At 40.1% G+C, this 21,642-nt stretch overlaps 1 protein-coding gene across 1 annotated transcript in view; it reads left to right on the forward strand.

Annotated features, from left to right (window-relative positions):
• LOC132987811 (neuronal migration protein doublecortin-like) overlaps positions 1-17,086 on the forward strand; it is a 29,759-nt gene extending 12,673 nt beyond the window's left edge. The window contains exons 4-7 of the mRNA XM_061054741.1: positions 5,232-5,334; positions 8,453-8,539; positions 12,657-12,745; positions 14,092-17,086. Of these exons, the coding sequence (XP_060910724.1) occupies positions 5,232-5,334; positions 8,453-8,539; positions 12,657-12,745; positions 14,092-14,148 (336 nt within the window). The 3' untranslated portion in view covers positions 14,149-17,086. The remainder of the gene's footprint in view (positions 1-5,231; positions 5,335-8,452; positions 8,540-12,656; positions 12,746-14,091) is intronic.
• Positions 17,087-21,642: the final 4,556 nt, after the last annotated feature.

Below are 21,642 nucleotides of genomic sequence, written 5' to 3' on the forward strand. Positions count from 1 at the left end.
CCCTCGGTTGAAATGTGCAAAATGGAGACTCTGTGTGTTTTTTTTTCTGCCCGGTGAGGTGCAGCAGAGCAGATATTGATCAGGTCTGTGTGCCTACAGTGAAAGAAACCGTGTAGGAGTTTCCCCATGGGCTGCAAAGCAAGGTCTTACCGGCTTCTTTTCCAGCCTTTTTTTTAAATCTTTTTTTTTATGCTTCACTGTCTCTCACGTAGCTCAGTCATCCTGCGCTCAACAATGTAATATTTGATGAAACCTAACAAACTCAACGTGATTATTTGTTTCTGGTAACCATTAGTTGAATGCCCTCTCCCTTAATCTTCTTCCATTCCAAGGACCATCTGCTTAAACAGAGCAAACACGTTTATATAGAAATCGCTGCAGAGTTTGTACGCAGGCAGAAGCAAACGCTCGTTAATTGATCGGAGGTAATCTCGCAGCAGATCAGAGTAGTTGGTTGAATTTGATTCTACTGACCGGCCATGTGCCGACATCATTAATGTTGAGGGGTTAGCCTCTCCGTCGATCAGATCATGAGTCAGGACAGAGAGTGAAAACAGCAACATCATCTAACAGCTTTGCATCTGGTCAGGGATCAATGAACATGGCTGTGCAGAGTCAGAGATGAGGCCGATAGTGGAGAATTCACTAGAACTCTGAGTGTGCTGCTGGCAGGATGAGCTGAAGACAGGCAGCTGCTTGTAGGAGACAAAGGATGCAGGAGCTTTGTTTGGAGACGTTTCCTGCTGCTTCACACAAAACCTGGAGAAACCAAATGCTCATTGATCAACCATTATAGACCAGAGATGTTGATTCTGCTATGCAGACCAAATTATGAACAGACGTGAATAAGTTAGCTGAAATACCTGCCTTTGCAAAAACTTGTAAAATTCCATATTTTCAATGATGTGCGGCTCAGTAAAATTATACTCCTACTGTAGTTGAGTGGCTACAATTGTTGAGGATGATATAAATATATATATTTTTTAGTTTCACTGTTATTTCTCACATGGATACAGTTTTGGCTATTGTTTTAGCCAAAAATATTTTTATTGTAGGGGTGGGACTCGCAGGGTAACTTACGATAGGAAACATTATACATCATGATCCATTACGATATGAAATATGTGGCCCACCATTAAAACAATGTGTTGATACAGCCATTCTGTCATAAATGGATGTTACAAGACAATCATATCAACACAATACAAAATGCCCCTAAAAAGGTAAAGTGCGTGATAAATGTATGTATTCTCTGCATTTTGGTGTTGATTTCATCTCGCATCATCCTCCAACTTTTTTCATCCATTTTTGGGCTGTTTATGACTTTATTTGTCAGGACAGTGGACAGAGAAGGGAATCAGGGAGAGAGAGAGAGAGAGAGAGAGGGTGGGGTAATGACATGCACTAACCACTAGGCCGACCATACACTCCATCTTTAAACGACGTATACACCGCTGCCCGACGACATCTCAGTCTTTTTTTCTTCTTCTTCTTCTTTAAACTTCTTCTTTGGCCATTCAACTTGCGTCCACGTTACCCTCGTTCATGCCATAAGCGTCCTGTGAGGGGTCATCAAGTACATACAAGAGTCAAATCTGCGGGGAAATCTTTTTATGATGCTGGTTTATTTTACCTTCAAGGCAAGATCAAGAAAAATAGTTATATCACAGGAGTCAGGACAGTGATTTATATTGATATATTGTCCCACTACTATTTTGTTGTGTCTCAGATAGTTTATTATTTCAATGCATTAAGCCTATAAGAGCTGAACAACTCTCCTTATATCTTTGCACTAACTTCTAAACAGAAGGGAGTTCAGACTTACAAAACACTCAATTCCTATATTTACCATTTGACCACCATGACCTTATGACAGCCTGGGCCTGATTGGCCGAAGTCCGGCTAAAGGAACTCTGAATAATTCAGTTGTTGTAGTAGGGGGATCCCTGTGTAGCTGCTGCTGCTGGTGGTGGTTTTTGGGGAGTCATGTGGTCCTGACAGCTGGTGAGGCAGAGATTAGGGATGGGCTTTGTGGGACAGAGAGTGGTGGGCACCTGGAGTCTGGAAGGAGCCAGTTTTTTTTTTCTGGAAACCCCTCCCACCTTCCCTCCAAAGGAACACATATGCATTTTGCAATATGACAGGGTTCTGGTCATCTTGGAGTCGAATGCCTTGTTGCCAGGCGGATCTGGGTGACGCAGTCGGTTGCCCTTTAAAAACTCGTATCCAAATGTTCTGGAGCTGGCTCACTGCAGCCTGACTTCAAAGGGACCCTGACATTTTACATTTGATCTGTTCACATTCAAACAGAGCGGTGTTCACCAGTGTGTCTATCACATGCAGCATTGAGTGACGCAGAACCTTTTTAAAGGGACTAAAATCCACCCAAATAGGAGGGGCAAAAATATGCAGGGCGATAATATTTGTCAGTCAAAAGGTCGTGCGGTACATGCAGATTTTGTGGTGTCGAGGACATTTGTAATATAATCCATTTATTTGTGGCCCTGTAGATGTGAAGACGACTGATCAGACCGGCACCGTTACTTAACAGACAATGTGGATCTTAAGTGACCCCTGTAGGGAATAGGATTAGTAGGACTGCTTAAATGGATTCAATGTTTTGGCTAAGGTCTCTTAAGGAGGATGGGTGTTCTCTGAAAACCAGACAGGTGTATTTTCTTTTTTTGTTACTGGACTTGTGAACCTCCTTGACACAACTAACCTGCCATGTCTTTCACTGTGGGAGGTATTTTAATATTGCATCCCCTCTTAGCTGGATGAGTGGCAGTCCTGACAGACAGACAGACAGACAGACAGGACGAGTTTGTGTCTCGACAGACAGACACCTGCGGAGAGGAAAGAGTCTTCATTTCCAATGGATGGTTCTGTTAGCAGAGATTAAAGTAGCAGTCGGTCGGATAAACACTTTATCCCCTTAATCAGCTCTTTTCGTAAACCTATTAAAACATGGACTAGCCTTTAAACTCCCGCCTTGTTCTATTCCATTTTCCGCCTCCTCCTCCTCCTCTGCACCCGCCGGCCTTGTGGGAACAAGAACGCTCCTAATGCCTCCATCTTATGATTAACTGTAAGGTGCCCTTGTTGCACACAACAGTTTAACCTAATGAAAGCTACATGTATCTAATCTCTTGATAATGGACAGAGAACAAAAACCCCCCAAAAAAACTGAATTAGCAGTGTGTGTGTGTTAGCCCTGGCTGGAAAAACCAATTATTCTCTGATCCCTGGAGTCGGAGCACCATCTCCGATCTTTCAGGCCTGTATCCAGGGAATCTTGTGGGACGCAGGGAGAGGGTACAGCTGTTGGATGCCTCGCCAGCGAGTCACCACCACACACTTTTAGCTTGTCTAGCAGGGCTAAGAACCAACATGGCAGCTGCTGGGGTGCGGTGCTCCCGAATTATCTGCAGCTCATAGTTTGGATGTGTATCACAAAGGAAGCCATGATGCATCCTGACTTTTCTGGCAAACGTCCCAGCATGGGGTGAACTTCCAGGCGATGGACCTCTCATGAGCGCAGCAGAAAGTCTCAAGTCAGAGTCTTGGGTTGTTTTTCAGGCAACTAGCAAAATGATCCACCTGAAAGAAGTCTTGAGTCTTTTGTACGCCAGTTTAATCTGTAAATGTGTCTTGATCCAATATTTCCAGAGAGGAAGAATTCATTTCAATTGGTGCTGACAGACAAACTGTAAATGAGGCAGAGATGCTTTCACACAAATTATCTCTGCACGGGGTATAAAAAAAAAAAGGGGGAATCAGTGCTTACAGTTTGAAAAGGCTTTAATAGGCGTGCCTGAGCCGGTAACAAGGCCCGTATAATGAAGAGCAGAGGAGGAGGTGTGTCCTGCAGACATCTGTCCACTGAGGCCATATTGTGTCAACAGCTGCTATGGAGTGAAAAGACCCCGAGGAAGGAAGTTGATTCACTTAAACATTTCAGCAAAGGTGCAACATTATACTCCGTGTTTGGTCTTTTTTTTTTGTGCCCTTTGTGTGTTTTTTTGTTTTGTTACATGCAGCTAGAGGCATGTTAACATGACAAGTAAAACACAAAGGCAGGATGCTGGCACCTCAAGCTGACTAAAGCCTTTGGCTGGCAGACGCAAAAACAACACTGTAAAAACAGTAGCCGATTTCACACGAGTCTGGAGTTCATCTCGTTTTAATGCACGCAATGTAATCAGTCTTTGCATTTGTGCACTTCATCTGCACAGCGTTTTAAAAAAGCAGCATCATGCTGGTTCGACTGTATGGATAACGTCGACCTGAATCAACTTTACTAATTCTCTTTATTAGTGCATGAAAAATAACAACACTTAAATCCTTTTTTTTTTTCCCAATTGCTCCATCTTCTGGGCTTCTGTAAATCCTTTCAGTGCGTTAAATGCATTGATTGGCACTGATCATGCCATGCTTGCTTCTTTGAATAGAAGACGTCTGTCATTCAGTCCACATATTTGCTCCAGTCTGAGACTTAACAACAGTAATGGGATGCATTTACATCGAACTGTGTACAGCTATCCGTGCTTCCCACATGTTGAATCCCAGTGAGTTTTCGTCCAATCACTATTAAAAAGCTGGGAGCAAGCTTGGAATGCAAATACTTAAAACATAGACGTTCAGTCCAATTTACGTTACCTGTTGTTTTTTTTGAAGGGTTGTAATGAAGCCCAACGATGGCAGTCCCCGTATTCACACACACTCATCTAGCTTGGATATCGTTGTCATCAAGCTAGCTTATTCCAAATGGTGAAAACAACACAAACAAAGCTGACAGTTTGAGATCATTAACAAGATTTAAAGTGAAGACTGGACGCCTGAGAAACTGCTACACCCACCTGTCAGTCAAATCAGCCACTCCCCTTATTATGCCTAACTTAGCCTTCATTAGAATGGATGAGTTATGAACAGAAAGGGTAACCTCTGTACACTTTATTGTTAATTAAGACATGGACATTTTAATATGGGCTCTAAAGGGGCTTCATCCTTGTTTTTTGGAGCCTGTGGACACTCCAGGAACTGCAGTTTTGTGACTGACTGCACTGGCTTCATCTTTTGACACCAGAGGATCCTTCACGGTTCAAAACACGGACCGTTACTAAAGGAATCGTGAAACTTGAGCGCGTTAGCTTTCTGTCGCGGTTAGCATTGCCAGTGGTTGATGCCAGATTATGAAAGGGTCTGAAGTGTTCCGTCTTGTGCCCTCACAGGTGACCTGCCTTCAGGATTTCTTCGGTGAAGACGACGTCTTCATCGCTTGTGGACCAGAAAAATTCCGCTACGCCCAGGACGACTTCTCTCTGGACGATAACGGTGAGCCTTGACCCCATCGGCGGGTTATGACATCATAGTGACCTCCATAATTATAGACTTCTAGCTGTAAATCTTTACTCCACTGATACATTAGTGCTGCAAAGTGTTTCGATACTGTTCCTGCTCTTCATTATTAAACTTAAGTCTCTCAAAGGTATCATATGTTGTGTGAATATAATGTTCACAAGGACTGAAACATGATGTATTATGAGCCTGAGGCAGACAGAAAGAGGGAGTCAAAGAAAAGGAGTCTGTTATCAGCAGCAGGCAGCAGGGATAGAAAAAGGTAGAGGAGACCAGGAGTCATTAATCTGTCCGGTGACTGGTTTAGGCCAGCTGATATGTTAGCGCTGATACTGCTGAGAAGAGGAGGAGAGAAAAAAAACCACTCCTCTCACGGAGTCTCTCTGCTCCCCACAGACCCTGAAACCTCTATTTTTAACAACCCACTTCCACCTAATGCCCCTTCCTCCAATCATTCAGGATCTTATTAATGTCTTTCAAACCCGGGTTGAGGGCTGGATGATACCGTCCTGATCTGTCTTTATGTTCCCTTCATGTCTTCTCCTCCCCGGTTTATTGTTAACTCGTATAGAGGGAGATGCCTGTTTATTTATAATGATCTGGTTCTTTCTTTTCCGCACACTCCTTCCATTGCAGTGAAAGTGAATTGTTTGATTTAGTCTATAATAAGGCATCCAGACATCAGCGAGTTGGCCTTAGTGGATCAGAGGAGAGAGAGAGAGTCTGTGATACATCAAATGGACATTAGATTACCATTACACACTAAACAGTTTGGATGATTTATATTGAAATCCTGTTGTTTTTAAAGCCTTATCGCTAAAAAGATGACTGATAATATAAGTATGTGATGGGTTTGAAGAATTGGATAAAAACATGAGGCACACATTGTGAAAATTCTCCATTTATCCTTTTGTCTGTGCTAGAGATGATCTTTAAATGTAATATTTTTTATTTTTTATTTTACTCACACAGTACAGCTTTCAAAGCTTGGTTTGGAAGATTTACCAAAATAGATTTAAACCCCTCATGGTTATTTATTACACACGCTCCTCATGGTAAACAAGACACCGGCTTTTATTTAGAACCTTTGAAAACAAACATGTCTTATACCAGCGCACCGTTATTCATCCAAGGAATGAAGCAACGTTTTATAAATCTTAGACGTTGTCTTCAGACAAACAGAGGACTTTACCTTAACCATATCAGGTTAGCCTATTTTCAGGTTTAATTATCTGATTAAAGAATGTGTTAAGAGAATTACTGGTACCAGACATTTAATGACACCTCTCAGTGCTTGACTGTTTTTGTTTCACTCCAATTGGCTCAAGCTGAATTCTCCAGATAATATCCTGCTGTGTTCTCACATCAGCTCACTCGGACTTGCTGCGGGAAAAAATACTAGCGGGCGGCCAGGAGAAACTCCGGGTGAAGTCCGAGTGAAATATTCGGCTGTTTGTGTTCACACATAGAGCTCCTCGTGGAAATATCAGGAGTTTTTGCAGGAACTTTCTGCAAGTGAGAGATTATTTAAGTACATTTTTTAAACTCTGGATTATTTACAGTCAAATCCTAATGCTCTTACGGGCCTTCTCCCTACAAAGATCACTCATATTATTAACATCTGCTCTGATTTTAAAGAGTTACGATGCATACCCTGTGCAAAGAAATGTTCATCCATACTTTTTTATCTGCACAGAGAATAATCTTTAAACATGTGTACTCTTTGCTTTCACTCACACAGAAACTGTCTTTTAAGCTTGGTTTGGCAGAATGACCAAAATAGCGTTAAATCCCTCGTGGTTATTTTTCCCTCTCCTTATGTTAAACACAAGACTTTGCAAATAATCGTGCTTACGGAGACGAGCGCACGTGTACCTGCAGCTCTTGTTTATGCAGCGACAGCATCGGTGGAAGCTGAGAAGGGAGTCTGTGTGCAGAGAGACTCGGGGCTTATTCGGAGACCACTGAGTAGTCTCGACAAGCTGCCAGTCTGCAGCTCTGTCAAAAGGCATGGTGACACACCTTGCAAACAATAGTGTGTGAATGTGCGTCCGTATCCAGCAGTGTGTGAAGGTTAAGAGGGAGGAGGCAGACTTGGTGCGATCCCAGGAGACGGAGGGAGGACAGATAGTATAATTAGCATCAAAAGTGGAGGAGAGGAGGGAGGGAGCCTGACAGTACAAACAGAGGGGGTTGGGGGGGGGGGGGGGGTGCAGAGGGAGGAGTAGCGATGTCTGGAGTCTGTCTAGCTTGATTAATACAGTGACCCAGAATATAATGCATACATTCCTATTAGATCTATAACTGTTCACTGCATTTACATGAATTCACAAACAACAGATATAACTCTTAAAAAATAAATAGTAGACATTGGAAAATGGAAACTCGCCTGTTTCTGCAAGTTCTGTTCTGAATATAAATTATACTTTTTAGAAACCAAAAACGCAAGAACATATCTCTACAAACCTACTTTTCACAGGACAGCACGTTTTCACAAATGTTACATTTTATCTGATTGTGAATAGTAAAGGAAGGCCAGTTGAATTTTGAATTTCAATATTGTAATTTCTGACCAGATATGGTAAACTAATCTGATATTTCACTTCAACCTTCAAGTGAGTGACAGCTCGTTGGAGTCAGCTTTTCAGAAACCAAAGGGTGTGATGTCACTGACTCTACGTCCATGTTTTTTTTACAGTCATGAACACAACATGTACCTAGCAGACTTAGGTAAACAACGTGTTTTTTTTAATAATCAGGCTTTCAAATATCAGAGTCGGGATGGTGATCCAGATGACTACAAAACAAACAAACACAGGGTTTCACTCAACAAGCCCTGTGGCATTCCCGAAGAGATGGTCCAGTGAGGTTTATTGTCATTCAAGAACATGTCAGTACATGAACAGGAGCGAAAGTAGGTACTTAGGTCCTGGTTGGAAAGAAAGCAATAATATCAAAATACAAGAAGAGTGTGCTGAGTGAATGAACTCTGCAAGAACAATCTTCTGAGGTCTATGCTTGAATTTCAACTGGAACATGTGCTGGAAATGTTCTTCAGTGAATATTTCTGATGTCTTCGTGCTTCTCTTCACAGAGTGCAGGGTGATGAAGGGACCAAAAGCTCCGCGTTCTGGAAAGAGTCCCGGTCCAATCAGGCGCAGCAAGTCTCCTGCTGAATCAAGTAAGCGTGTTATTATCTCGTACGATACTGTAACACTCGCTGTTTAAAGAATCACCACCGTCATTCCTGTTGCTGGAATAAAAGTACAAATACAGCAATAAATGATAAAAAAAAACAACACAAATGCAGTATATCATACAACCACAGGGGGGAATATTAGCAACTGGGGTTGTGTTGTAAAATGCTAAATCTCAATCAGATCTGTTAGTGCTGGTCTGTGGCTAACCTTGACCTTTGACCTTAATGTGAAGGGAAAGGTGGAATAGAGATTGATTTATTTTTTTCCCCCTCAGGATCCAAGACAAATGATAGAAGATGGCCTGAACTACATTTACACACACACACCAAGCACATTTCAGATTTAATATTGTTTTCTTATATTTCACTTTTTGAATACATTTTATGTTTTCATTTCGGAGATTTGACAAAAGAAGTTAAAATCCTCTTTTTTTTGCCCTCTGATGTCATGTTGTGTTTCAAGACCTGGAGTTTTTCTCTGGGTCTAAATGGACTCGGCTCCTCTATCTCACTGAAACAAACATCAAAACCTCCTGACACTTTAGTATCTGGGTTTTTGAATACAGCTGAATCTCAGTTTAGTATAAAAGACTATTATATTTATTTCAGAGTAAATCTGAGTAGATTTAGTGTAATAGTGCCAGAGCCGACTAAAAACAACATGAATAAAACATAAAGGAAACCAGAGACAAGAGAGTGTAAACAGCTTTAAGCCGTTTGTTTGACAATCATGAATTTTAACATCCAGGAGGGGAACGAGCTTTAAAGAGACACTGGTCCCTGATCAGGCTTTTATTTTATTTTTTATTTATCCATTATTTCAGCAGGGAGGATCCACTGAGACCCAGGGGTCTCCTTTCCAGGGGTGCCCTGCAGCAATACAAATAAAAAAAACAGAACAAATATAAACACATAAACAGTTAGAAATAATGGCACAGACACTGAAACACATGTTCAAACTTACATTTCAATGATTTCACATTTTAGTTAGCTAACAGGATGAAACTCTGTCATTTTAACTACCGAGTCTAACACTGGAAAACTGCTGCTCTTCTTTTATGAAATGTTTATATTGCTGCTCTATGACGGTGAACAGTTGGTGTCATGAAACCTGATCTAGTGCTGGCATCACAAAAAAAAATCCTCTTTCTTTGTCGGCTATCACGTAGACTATAAAAGAGAAACCAACACTTAGAAACATACTTTCTTTGAACATGATGAAGTTATACAGTTTTCTTTTTGTAAACAAAGTTGTTAAGTCAATCTGTGGGATAGATGCAAACAGCTGAAGACTTTACATGAAGCAGCAGGTAGTCTGCACTTTATCTGTCATGCTGTTTTACACTAAAGGGGGTCAGGGTCTCCAGTTCAGCAGGTTCCCTCAGTCCAGCAGTGGTCTTGAATATTTTATTGATCACTAATGGGGGGGGGGGGGGGGGTCGCCTGGCTTTTGAGGCAGCAGATGTTTGGCAAATATGCATAGAAGGCAGTAAAGTGTCAAACATAAAAAAAAAACATCTGTGATACCAAAGAGGTCAGCATGGGGTTGAAGCAGAGGGGCCGTGTGTGACTCATGTTCAGTCAGATTATAGCTAGGGTTTAAATACATCGTCTGAGTCACGGTCTTTGAAGGTCTTTGTTTGGCCATGTCAGTACTGATATTGCTTTTTACATATGGATTCTTTTTTTGTGATTGTACAGCAGCTAAAGAGGCTTTTTGAGGCCGTTATTTAAAACAAATGATAATCCTTTGTGAGTAAAATAAAAGGTTGTCTGGTCAATTTTTACATTAAAGTTTATGTTGACTCAAATATATTGTAAAAAAAAAAAAAAAACACATGACTTTAATAATGTTCATTGATGTTTTAATAATCTTGATAAGTTGTGGTCGTTAGCTCAGACGGGGGAATTAATAATATAAAAAAAATAATTAACAACCATTTTAATTAAAAAAATTTAAAAAAGACATCAACATCTGAATCAGCTATCAGATCAATTATTTCTAACATCAGAATCTGAATCAGCCTGCTTGTTTCAATCCCTGCAACCCTAATTATATTTCATAATGACGCTGATGAGCTTTTTTAATCATTAACAGGTTTACCAGCATTTAGTGCAAACAGAGATAGATTTTTTTTTTTGTGTGTGTGTGCCAGGGATGGAGGATTATTTTCAAGTATTTATGCTAAACCGCTCATTCTTTAAACCTATTGCTTTGAGTCTATGCAGAGCTCAACTAAATCTTTTGGGATCGACTTAACATACATTAAACGCCATTAAATGACGATTTAAAGGTCACATATTAGACTCATTTTCAACCACTTTAAATAAGTCTCAGAGCTCTCCAAAACATGTGTTTTTAAGTTTCTTGTTATGAATCCACTCTGATTCTGTATTTGATCATGCCTATAAAGCCCTCTGTTTCAGCCCTGCTCAGAACAGGCTGTTTCTGTGTCTGTAGCTTTAAATGCAAATTAGCTGTGTCTGACCACGCCCCCTCTCTGGAACGGCTTGGGCTCTCTTGCACCATGTCCTATTGTTTACGGTGAGAAGGCAGACTCAGAGGACAGAGCAAACACCTAGCTGTGGGAGTGTCACCCACCTGGGGGAGGGGTTACTGCCCTTTGTGATGTCATGAAGGGAAAATATCCAAACAGCCTGTTTTAGCACACATTTTCTGAAAAATGGAGCAAGAAAAAGACAGAGGGAATGCTCGGCAAGGTTTTAAACAGACTAGGGGCACATTTAGGTGTTTACAGTCCAGTATGTTTATCCGTGTAGTTCTTGTTGAAACTTAAATCGTTCCTTGCATGAATGTAAGTGTTCAATTACCAATGATCTGCAGAATCCGTCGGTAAAAAAGGTTATTATTTTAGTTGACACTTGGATCAGATGATTATACAGATTCAGGAATCTGAAAGAGATTATTTTATTTCATTATTATTATAAATGTGTGTTGGCTGAAACGCCTCAATGTTAATGTTATAATGTAGAATTAAAAACTATAAAGCTCTTTATTTTGCCATCTATCATACTTCTCCTGCCTCTGATTGGTTAACAGCTGCTATGGAGACTTATTATTGGCCAGCAGTTCAACAATAGATGTGCACATACAGACATTCTTTGTGTATTTCACAGTCAACATGTCTCTGGCTGCAGCCTCTGGCCTCTAAAAATATCACAACTCTTTTTTTTTTTTTAGGGGTTCACTGGGTTTAATGAGGTGAATGCACTGACAGTGTGTTTGGCATGGTCCTGGGACTGAAACCGCAGTGATCTATCTTTCAAAAGTCCCTTTGGAAGTGAGTTATATACAAAGGATGAATAAATCTCTCAATAGTAGAAATCTGGAGGCAGAACCTGGGCAGTGTGTGAGAGAGAGGGAGAGGGTGGCTCTGCCTCTGCTGCAGCTGAATGTTTGCTCTCTAAATAAACCAGCTGCACTCTCTTTTCAGTGTGTGTGTGGGGGGGGAGCTACTCATGTTTAGATTTTTAGATTTTAGGATCCAAGATAGTGGTTTTTCGGTCCTTTCAAAGTGTTCAAACAGCTCGTTAAGTGTGTATAGGTACTTCTGTTTATCTGTCTGAGTGGTTAAATGAGGCCAGCAGCATTACGTTTGTTAACAATGATTCTTTATCTGGGTTGTGTTTTCAACACTCATTGGCTCAAATTTACACTGACCATCTGGCTCATAGTCTTAAGAATTCTTTTCATCTCTTATAGACAAAACCCTCTTTTTAAAGCACTTTTACACACACACACACACACACACACACACACACACAACTACATCACTTCGCCCTGCACTATGAACACAATGTCCCACACAGAGGGAATCCTAGCAACATGGTAGGACGCAGAGCGAGTGAATAAAATGTCACCTAGCAAACAGAAACCATCGGCGTCGCTCTACGCTGCGGCCAAACAAGGCCACAGTTCAGGACGACTTTTCTGCAGCGCCAAAGAAAAGAAAACTCAGTATTCTTTCTAAACCACACCACTGTTTACCTCTTTTTCTCCTGTTGCTTCCCCCCCCCCCCTCCTCCTCCTCCTCATCTTCCTCCTCCTCCTCCATTATACCTACCTCTCTCCTCTCAGCCAACGGGACCGGCTCCAGCAGCCAGCTCTCCACTCAGCATTCCCCCACCTCCACCCCCAACAGCCCAGGACTCAACAACAAGCAGAAGGTACCTGAACCTCTCCGTCTCCTCGTCCGTCATCTTCTCATCAGTCACTTTTTATTAATGCAGGGCGAGACCACAAACCAAAGTCCACAGGACACTTTAAATACAGTCTAGAAAGTGCTATTTGAAATGGGTTTTTTTTACAGGGATCTAACAAGAGTCTGCCAATGAACAAGCATTTGGCAACTGGCAAGGAAACTCCCTTGTAAAGATAGGAAGATGTAAATATACATTTACATGTATTAACAGGAAATTATAGTCTCAGTGATGTCTCCCAGGGATTTATGAAGAGGTATGTCCGTACTGGAAATCCTGACTCTTCCTAACCTCTGGATAATTAAGTTGCATTCAAGTAGTTTGAGCATAGGCTCGCCGAATAAATACTGAAACATGCCCATCTAGCTCGTCTAGCTTATCATGTAGCATATTCCAAAAAATGAGAACATCACAAAAAAAAAAGCCACAAGTTTAAAGTGTGTAAAGGGATTTAGTTAAAGTGAAGCCGTGCCTCCTACAGCCGGCATACAGCTGCTGTAAGTGCCAACCTGTCATTTAAACCAGCCACGCCCCTTAATTAGCTTAGTTATGCATAGATCTTAGCTGCAATATAAACCCTTTTTGTACCAAGCTCTAAACATGGTTATTTTCTGCTGTAACAAATTGGCATTCAAATATGGGCTCTGATGACGGTTCCTTGAGTTTTGGAGACAGCCTCAAGTGGACACTCGAGGAACTGCAGTTATTTGCTCTGCCGCACTGGCATCGTTTTTATAACACCAGTGGTTGCCACTTGGGGTTACCTCTGGTAGTCTAAATCTATAGCTGCATAACCAGGATCTGGTACGAGCCTGAGCCAGCCCTATACGAGGAAAATGTTTTAGGCCTACTCTTAAAAGTGAAACGGGTGTCCTTTTCCCAGACCCAAACAGGTAGATACTGTAACTCCACAGAAGAGGGGCCTGATAACTAAAGGCTGTCTACTTCTCATACTACCTTTGGAAATCTTATGTACCTCAAGCAGGCTTGTATCCTGAGAGGACAACGATTTAGAGAGGTGAACAAGCATTTTAGTAGCTTTTTTAGAAATGTTGGTGCCTTACGATTTCGGGCTTTGTTGGTGAAAAGACGGTTTTTGTAGGGAGCCAGATTAGAACAGCTAATATGGGCTCATAAGGATTTAAAAAAAAACAAAAGACTTTATGTCTTTCTGCAGTTTTTGCTTGTTTTTGTGTAAATGGGAAAATGCTGTCCTTTTAGTTTGATCCTTCTGTCCCTCTTGTCTCCAAATTCATCATGGTTTGCACCTAACTGTGACTTCACATTTGGTTCTGCTCGTCTGTGTTTTGCAGGAGCTCTACTTGCCCTTATCTCTGGATGACGATGATTCAATTGGGGAATCGATGTAGACTCTCCTCCAGCAGCCTGCCTCCCATTTGGCCTGAAAGAAAAACAAAACAGAAGTTTTTATACGTCTGCTGCTTTCCACCTCCACTCACAGTGCCGTCCATTGTCCAGGAGAACCGCTCTTTGTCAATTTTTTAAAAAGGCCTTAGCCAGCACAGCTATGACACCATTTGCTGCTTGAGAATAACACAAACCACTTTTCTAAAATTCAGTTTCGACCACTTTGCAACAATCAGCTCACAAATGTTTCAGGAATATGTTTCTATGTGGAGGTTAGCCACAAGTTCTCAAAAGGGCACACAGTTCACTGACCAGCACATTTCACCATGTAAAGAAATTGTCACTTTGGTCTCCAACATTTTTTTAAAGGATGCACTCTGACTTTAACGTTTCAGTCACTGAATTCCAAGCAGCAAATGGATCTTTTTAGGGGTGTTAGTCAGATCTCACTTAACTTTTGTATCACTTGTATTCGTGGTGTTTCTCCATGTCCTCCTGTCCCCTTTTGGTTAAAGGTGTGAAAGCTAATGGTTGCTGTTTCAAAGCCAGATAAAGTCCTTCTAACCTGCTGTAAATACTGTGTATAGCTATCCATCATAGCATCTCTCAGCCCAACGTCCATTCATGTTCTTCCATAACGTCCATACAGTGTCTGTCCAACATTCGCTCAACATGAAACAGGGTTCAGTCAAAGTAGAGGAAGAACCAAAATGAAGTCCCACTGCAGAGGGTGAGGATGTGTGGGCTGCAGCTCCTGACTCAAGAGGATGATTGGTCAGAAGTAAAACACCTCCACAATGAGAATTCATGATCCCAACTGAGTATATACAGTTTATAAATATATATATGAGAGATTATAGAACCACTTATAAGAGGAAACCACATTAACAATGGAGGCCTCCAAACCCTTAGGTTGGCAAAAGTTGTAATTTATCCTGTCGAATCAGACACAACTAAATAACATCCCACATGACCCTCAGTGAATCCTCCATGTTGGTGTTTCCTCTATTTTGATCCTCTACAGTAGACGGTAGGCTACACATGGTGTTTACCCTGTGTGCAATAGATTTTCACAATTTGCAGTGCATGATAATAACGACTGAGAACGAAACTTTGGGCGTGTAAAAAGCTGATTTGAAGGACCTTAAGGTGCATAAAAAAACAACAAGTAAGTAAGTAGCTAGTGATTTACTTGCATAAAAAAATCAACCAAAGGAAGAAAAATATGTCAGGCCCATTTTTAAAAAAAGCCAATATACAGTTTTTTATCATGGTCATGTTTAAATAATTCCCCTTTAGGCGATGTTTTATAGTGTGACATTTAAGATGAATAAATAAAGGTCTCAAAGCCAAAGTATGATTTTAAACCTAGAAGTATAGAAAGGTGTAAATTTATCAGTTGTAAAGTTCTTTAGGAGCTCACCTGGAGATTTATGCATGTTACTTTCAATCATCAAAAAACAGCATTCAAATGAAATCGTGCTAATCGGAAGCCATTAGAGTTTATCAGGTCGCTAAAAAAGGTAGTGGGATGCGTCTCCTCTATTTTGCATGGCTCAGTGTAGTTCTCAGTTAACAGGGGAGACGAAAAACGCAATGGGTGTCTAAATCTATGTGTGGGTTTGAAATTTTTATAAAGTCTATTAATTTATATCGAAGGGTACTTGTCTAGGATTCTTTTCTTTTCTAGTTTTATCTCGCTCACATGAGCTCTGAACACTTTTTTCAAGCCTCTGTGTGCAACTTTCTACCGCCACATTTCTTTCTCTATAATCACAGCTTGTGTAGTGTGTCCAGGAAAATCTACTGTAAAACGTTTTTGTTTGTTTGTTTGCTTGTTTTTTTTCCAGATTTGTGCAGGGAATCCTGCCTGAGAATCACTAAATCAGATGTCAGTGAAGCACAAAGCAGGGAGATAATTGTTCATCCCGCTGACTGACACTTTAATTTAACACTTGCCAGCATTTAATGCGTGACTGCAATTCATTTTCTTAACGTGCTAAACAAAACAAAAAAGCTGCACATGTAGCAACCTCTAGATCATAATCTATGCATTTGGATTTAGAAATTAGCTTGATTTTTGTTTGTTTTTCACGGATTTTGAATACCCTATAGCATCAAAAGAAATGAACTTAAATTGAAGTCTCCATTTGATTATTCCATTGTGATAAAAGTCTGGAAGTTGAAGATCTTAGGAGTGGTCAGGATAAGATGTTTTTTTTTGCCATATTCTTAATGCTCAAGACAAAAATCATAAAACTACCCGGTGCTGTAAACTCCATGTTACTCCTGCAGGGAGTGCTGTCTCAGCAGCACAAACACAGCTAATAATATCAGCCAATCCAACAGCAGGGACGCTTCACTTTACTGCCCATTTTGTACAAAAAAAACTCCCCTATTTGTTGTCTATCAGTTCTGTATAACCGTTCATGCTAATAATCTTCTTGTTTCCTTGATTTTTATTGCAGCTTAATACAGCTTATAAACCATTTACAGAAACTGTTGGTTGTCTTGTGTTAACCGGCCCACCACCATGGAAGATGGATGGTGTGAATTCATCACCTACAGTGGTGCCTTTTTTTAAGATTACCGTCTTTTAATAAAAAACAAAACAATAAAAAAAACAAAACGGGGACTGGAAGGCTTGCTCTTTGTGAACAGCTGTTTGTAAAACATTTTTAACGTCTTGAATGATGAGGCCTCCGACACGCTTTGTTTTTGAGGAGTTACAGGACACTTAATCAAGATGTAAATACGCTCCCCTCCTGTTCTCTTTCATATGTATGCCTTTCTGATCGAATGAATGACTTCTTTTTCTTTTTTTTTCTTGGAAATTACAATGTCTTTTTTAGTGGTAATTTGCAATGTCACAGTGGCTTGTTTCAGTGCTTCATTCAATGTATTAACCGGTATCCTTTTGCAATTAAAACAGTTGTATTACACCTCTCTCTGGCTGTGAGTTTGTTATAACACACATTCAGGCATATTTAAGGGTCTTATTATCCATCTCCAATATCTGCAAAATCTTCTCACATAGATTTTTATTCACTGATTCATCTTGATTGAAAACTGAAAACATAGCTGTATGCAGATTGTGTATGTGCAAAGGCCCGCTCTTAATATGTTTTAAGAATCTATTGATGGATCTATAAATAGATTTGTGAGTTATAAATAGTTTGTGATCATTCACAGATTTCTACGTACCCACTTTCAGCACCATGGGAACAGAAAAAATGTCTCACATTTTTAGCAATGGTCCAAAATCAGGAAAGTTTTAAACTACTGTGGTTTGTTGGATGATGTTGAAATGTGTCATGCTCTTTTGTCTATGATACCAAAATGGATCATGGGTTACTCATTTTTAGTTTCTCAAACAGCTCATGGAGACTCGTTGTGAAAGTAGGACCATCTCAGAGTGGGCGGGGAGAGAGTGTAGACCTGGATGAGGAAGAAAAATATTCTAGTTCAGACCATACTATATATAACAACTGATTAATCAGTTGATTACACCTTATTCATTTACCCGATTATATATCATATCTGCTCGACAGATGAACCTTTTTGATCCCTATTGGGGGAAATGTAGTTGTTACAGCCGCTCCAAAAAAAGGAGTAGAATGTGAAAAATAGCAAAAAGTTTAAAACAAACATTTACAGTAAAAAAAAAAAATAAGAATAAACATACAATAGTGATACAATTATAATACTATCAATCAATCAATCACATTTATTTATAAAGCACATTTAAAAACAGCAACAGCTGACCAAAGTGCTGTACATGAAACAAGAGCAATACAGATTAAAAAATAAAAATAACAAGGCAAAACTCACACATAAATGTTTGCCTACACACATGCACACAGAATACTAACAATATAATTAGACAATAATATTATAAGACATTTGAAAGAAGTACATTTGAAAGAAGTATAAGCAACCTAACTAGGACTCAAAGGCCAACGTGTAAAAGTGTGTTTTGAGGCAGGACTTACTAGTAGGAATATACACTATGTACACTTTCACTTCACTGGAAAGACAAAACAGTTATTATTAAAAACACACACAGTGATAGCATATTGATGATGATGAGCATTATGAAACAGTCAGGTAAAACACGTGAGTCATGTGGTGGTGAGGCTGTTAAACAGTCTGACCTCAGATGGGATGAACGACCTACAGTAGCGCTCTATTCTTGCAGGGTGGAAGAGGAGCTGCTCAGAGCCCACACTGTGTCATGCAGGGGGGTGAGAGGGGTGACTTACATACTCACCGTTTGGTACACAAAAATGCACCGTCTTGTAGATTGATTAAGATACATCCAGATCATAGCTCCACATATCTGTTATGTTGTGTTGTTGCTGGAGAAGGCCCCCTCTTCTTTCACACTGTTGACAAGGTGCTGACTTTTGACATCTGAGGCTGACAGAGTATGTTTTGATCTGGCGCCCTCTACTGTATGACTCAAGTATTGATACACACATGCATTTTTTTTTTTTAGCAACGATCAAAGGATTCCTTTATTATCCCCAAGAGGCAATTTAGTTTACAGCCATCAGGATCACACAACAGGACAGATACGTTTTTAGTCTGTTATTTCCTGCATGTATGTTGGATTTATTTTGGCAAGACGGGAACAAGAACTACTTTAACAATGTAGAAGAATTTCTAAAGACACATTTTTTATCTTCATGAATATCCTGCCATCTGCTGGTTATTATGTGTACACACTTTATTATGACATACCTCCCAAAACTAAGAATATTTGAAGTTTCACTAGATTAACATTTGAATTCCAATAAAATTGACTTTGCATGACAGAAAGTAAAAAGACACTTCAATGTTATCAGTCCCTATCTCACTTTGTAAACACACAGTCAAAAGACTGTAAATGTTTAACAATGGCACTAACCAATAAATGTCTGTCTTTGTCACAAACACTTCTGGGTCCTGTGAGGTCATGGTCCTAAAAGTTCAGACAAAAATAAGTCATTTCTCTGTGACTACTTTCGAAAGTTTCGACAGAAGTCAGGCTGCAAGATGCCTCAGGGTTTGTTCTGTCTGTCATCACCTGTGTGTCCAATCGGACTCAGAGCTGATTGTTTGCACTTACTGACATTGTTTCCTACTTTTTGTAGAATTGTTCTACTTTTTGGTCTGATTTCAACAGGGATTCATTTAAGGTAGAATACACTGTTTATGTTTATAGAAATGCCAGAGCGTGGTTAACCAGTCATTTTGAAACATTAAAACTACATGGCAGAGTTTAATAGGTGATTTATTATTTGGCAAGGCAAGTTTAAAACACAGTATAGAGCAATTCAAAATGAGTTAAAAACAAAACAATAAAAACTTAAAAGAAATGAAAAAGGAAATTAAAGACATTAGATTACAAAATGTAGTAAATCTCCTCAGGTTGTTTTCTTAGGAGAACAGCTTTAAGAGTAACTTTATCTATGGATTCATATTTGTAATTCCCAAGGTTGGATACCGGTACAGTCAATATTTGAGAACAATACTCCTCCTGATATTCCTGAGCAGACCAGTTAATGGATTCTTTTCTTCCAGCTATTTCCTTTTGTTCCAGAGAATGTGCCCTCAGTCCAAATACCCTTTGTTTTCATGATAAACCCACATCTCCGCCTCCAAATCCGTTTCAGCCTTCACATCTTGATGACATTATCGGTTAAAGCTCGCTGCCCTCTGGGTTTGAGAGAAATTGTTTCATGTTTTCAAATATTGTCTGAAAAGATCTTTTCTATGACCCCTTTATTGAATTCCAACACATGGATAACGAGTCCCCAAAACATGACAGAGCCGGACAGATCTCAGTTGGAATATAATGAAGAACAATGAAAAGTCTAAATCTCATCATTATTCTTTCATATTATTCTATTGGAGGCAATAAGAGGCTATAATGTTTTTGATTTACCACGTAGGAAGACTAGAGCATTGTGGTAAGTGAAGTGTAAAACAAAGTGATTTCAGGACGACAATGCAGAGTTTGTCCTCAGGGTGGCAGTAGAGGACAAGGAGATAAAAAGTCAAATCGTATTTGAGTGAGCTTTTTGGTTTCTGAAGTGAGGTGACGCCTGCGAGCTAGTTGAGGCAGTCAACTGGATCTCTGCACTGATTTCACACCTGACATGTCTCATGCTCAACAATCACCTGACAACACCTCCTTCCAATTAGCGGTCTATTTAAGCAGCAAGGTGACCACTCTCTCCTTCTGCTCTCTCACTCCCATCTCTGACCTGCACCAGTACTGCACTCTTCCTCAGCCCCACCACCACCCCAGCATCCACATGTAGGCTCAGACTGGGGTGGGGGGGGGTTAAGATATCATCCCATCACTTCTCGATTTCAGCATGTGAAATGTAAACTTTGAGGAGTGATTAGGCCAAACACAATCATGTTCCGTTGCAATAAATATTTGAAACACAAACGTGAGTTGTCTGACTGAAATATCTTTTAATCATTTTGAGTTTTCAAAAGTTTAAAGGTCAAGGTGATGTTCCCCAGAATGTAATTTCAGCCTTATTAAAGTCTGTGAACCACAAAGAACTTGAGTGGTCAAAAGATAACGAAGGGATCTTTTATAATTATGACCGTAAATGTCAAATAAAAACGTGCAACAGTTGATGTCTTTTTCTCAAGATCAAATTGTTGGCAGTACAGACCAACAGACAAAGTGTTAAGTACAAAATGTAAATATCATTATAGAAGAATAACCATATAAATAATGTTGAAAAACATGTATTGTTGTTTACTGGCTGTTCATTGGTTACTGGTGAGAGCTATGCATATTTGATCATAATAAGTGGCCTGGCTGATTTGACTGAAAGCAGGTACGTTGTAGCTGTTTGCCAGGAGGCTTTGCTTTACTTTGACTAAATCCAGTTACTGACCTAAAGCTGTCGGCTTTGTTTGTGTTGTTTTCTCGTTTTGTACGTGTTTATCATTTGGAATATCGAAGCTTGATCCAAAGGAAACTGAACTTAGTTGAAGATCTTGAAGATCTTTAACACCTCTCCTCTGAAAAGCCTCTTCAGTTCATAAACTAACTGGTTGTCATTAGCAATGATCAACAGCAATGAAATGCTGATGATCCACAGAGGTGATGAAATGTCAAGCTCTGTGGATCAGATAGTTTAGAACTGAAGAAGCCTTTCAGAGGAGAGGTGAAACGTCTTCAAGATCTTCAATTGAGTCCAGTAGCCTTTGGATGAAGGTTTAATTTACCATGACCTGGATGACTGAGAACCTCCACCGACATCGTTAGGTATAGTCAGTAGATAATGAGCTAGAGAAGCTAGATGGGTGGTTTCTAGGAACTAAGATATTAATTTGGCCGCCTCAACTCCACCTCTTCCCTGCTTCTCGATAAGATGGAAGTTAGTTGGAGCTAACTTTTCCAATATAAGGCCATCATTGTCTGGCTTCATAACGCCTCTTCAGAAACTAATAGGTGACGTCACTGATACTACGTCCATGTTTCA

The sequence above is a fragment of the Labrus mixtus genome, chromosome 14, assembly GCF_963584025.1.
Source record: "Labrus mixtus chromosome 14, fLabMix1.1, whole genome shotgun sequence".
In the NCBI taxonomy this organism is placed as follows: domain Eukaryota; kingdom Metazoa; phylum Chordata; class Actinopteri; order Labriformes; family Labridae; genus Labrus; species Labrus mixtus.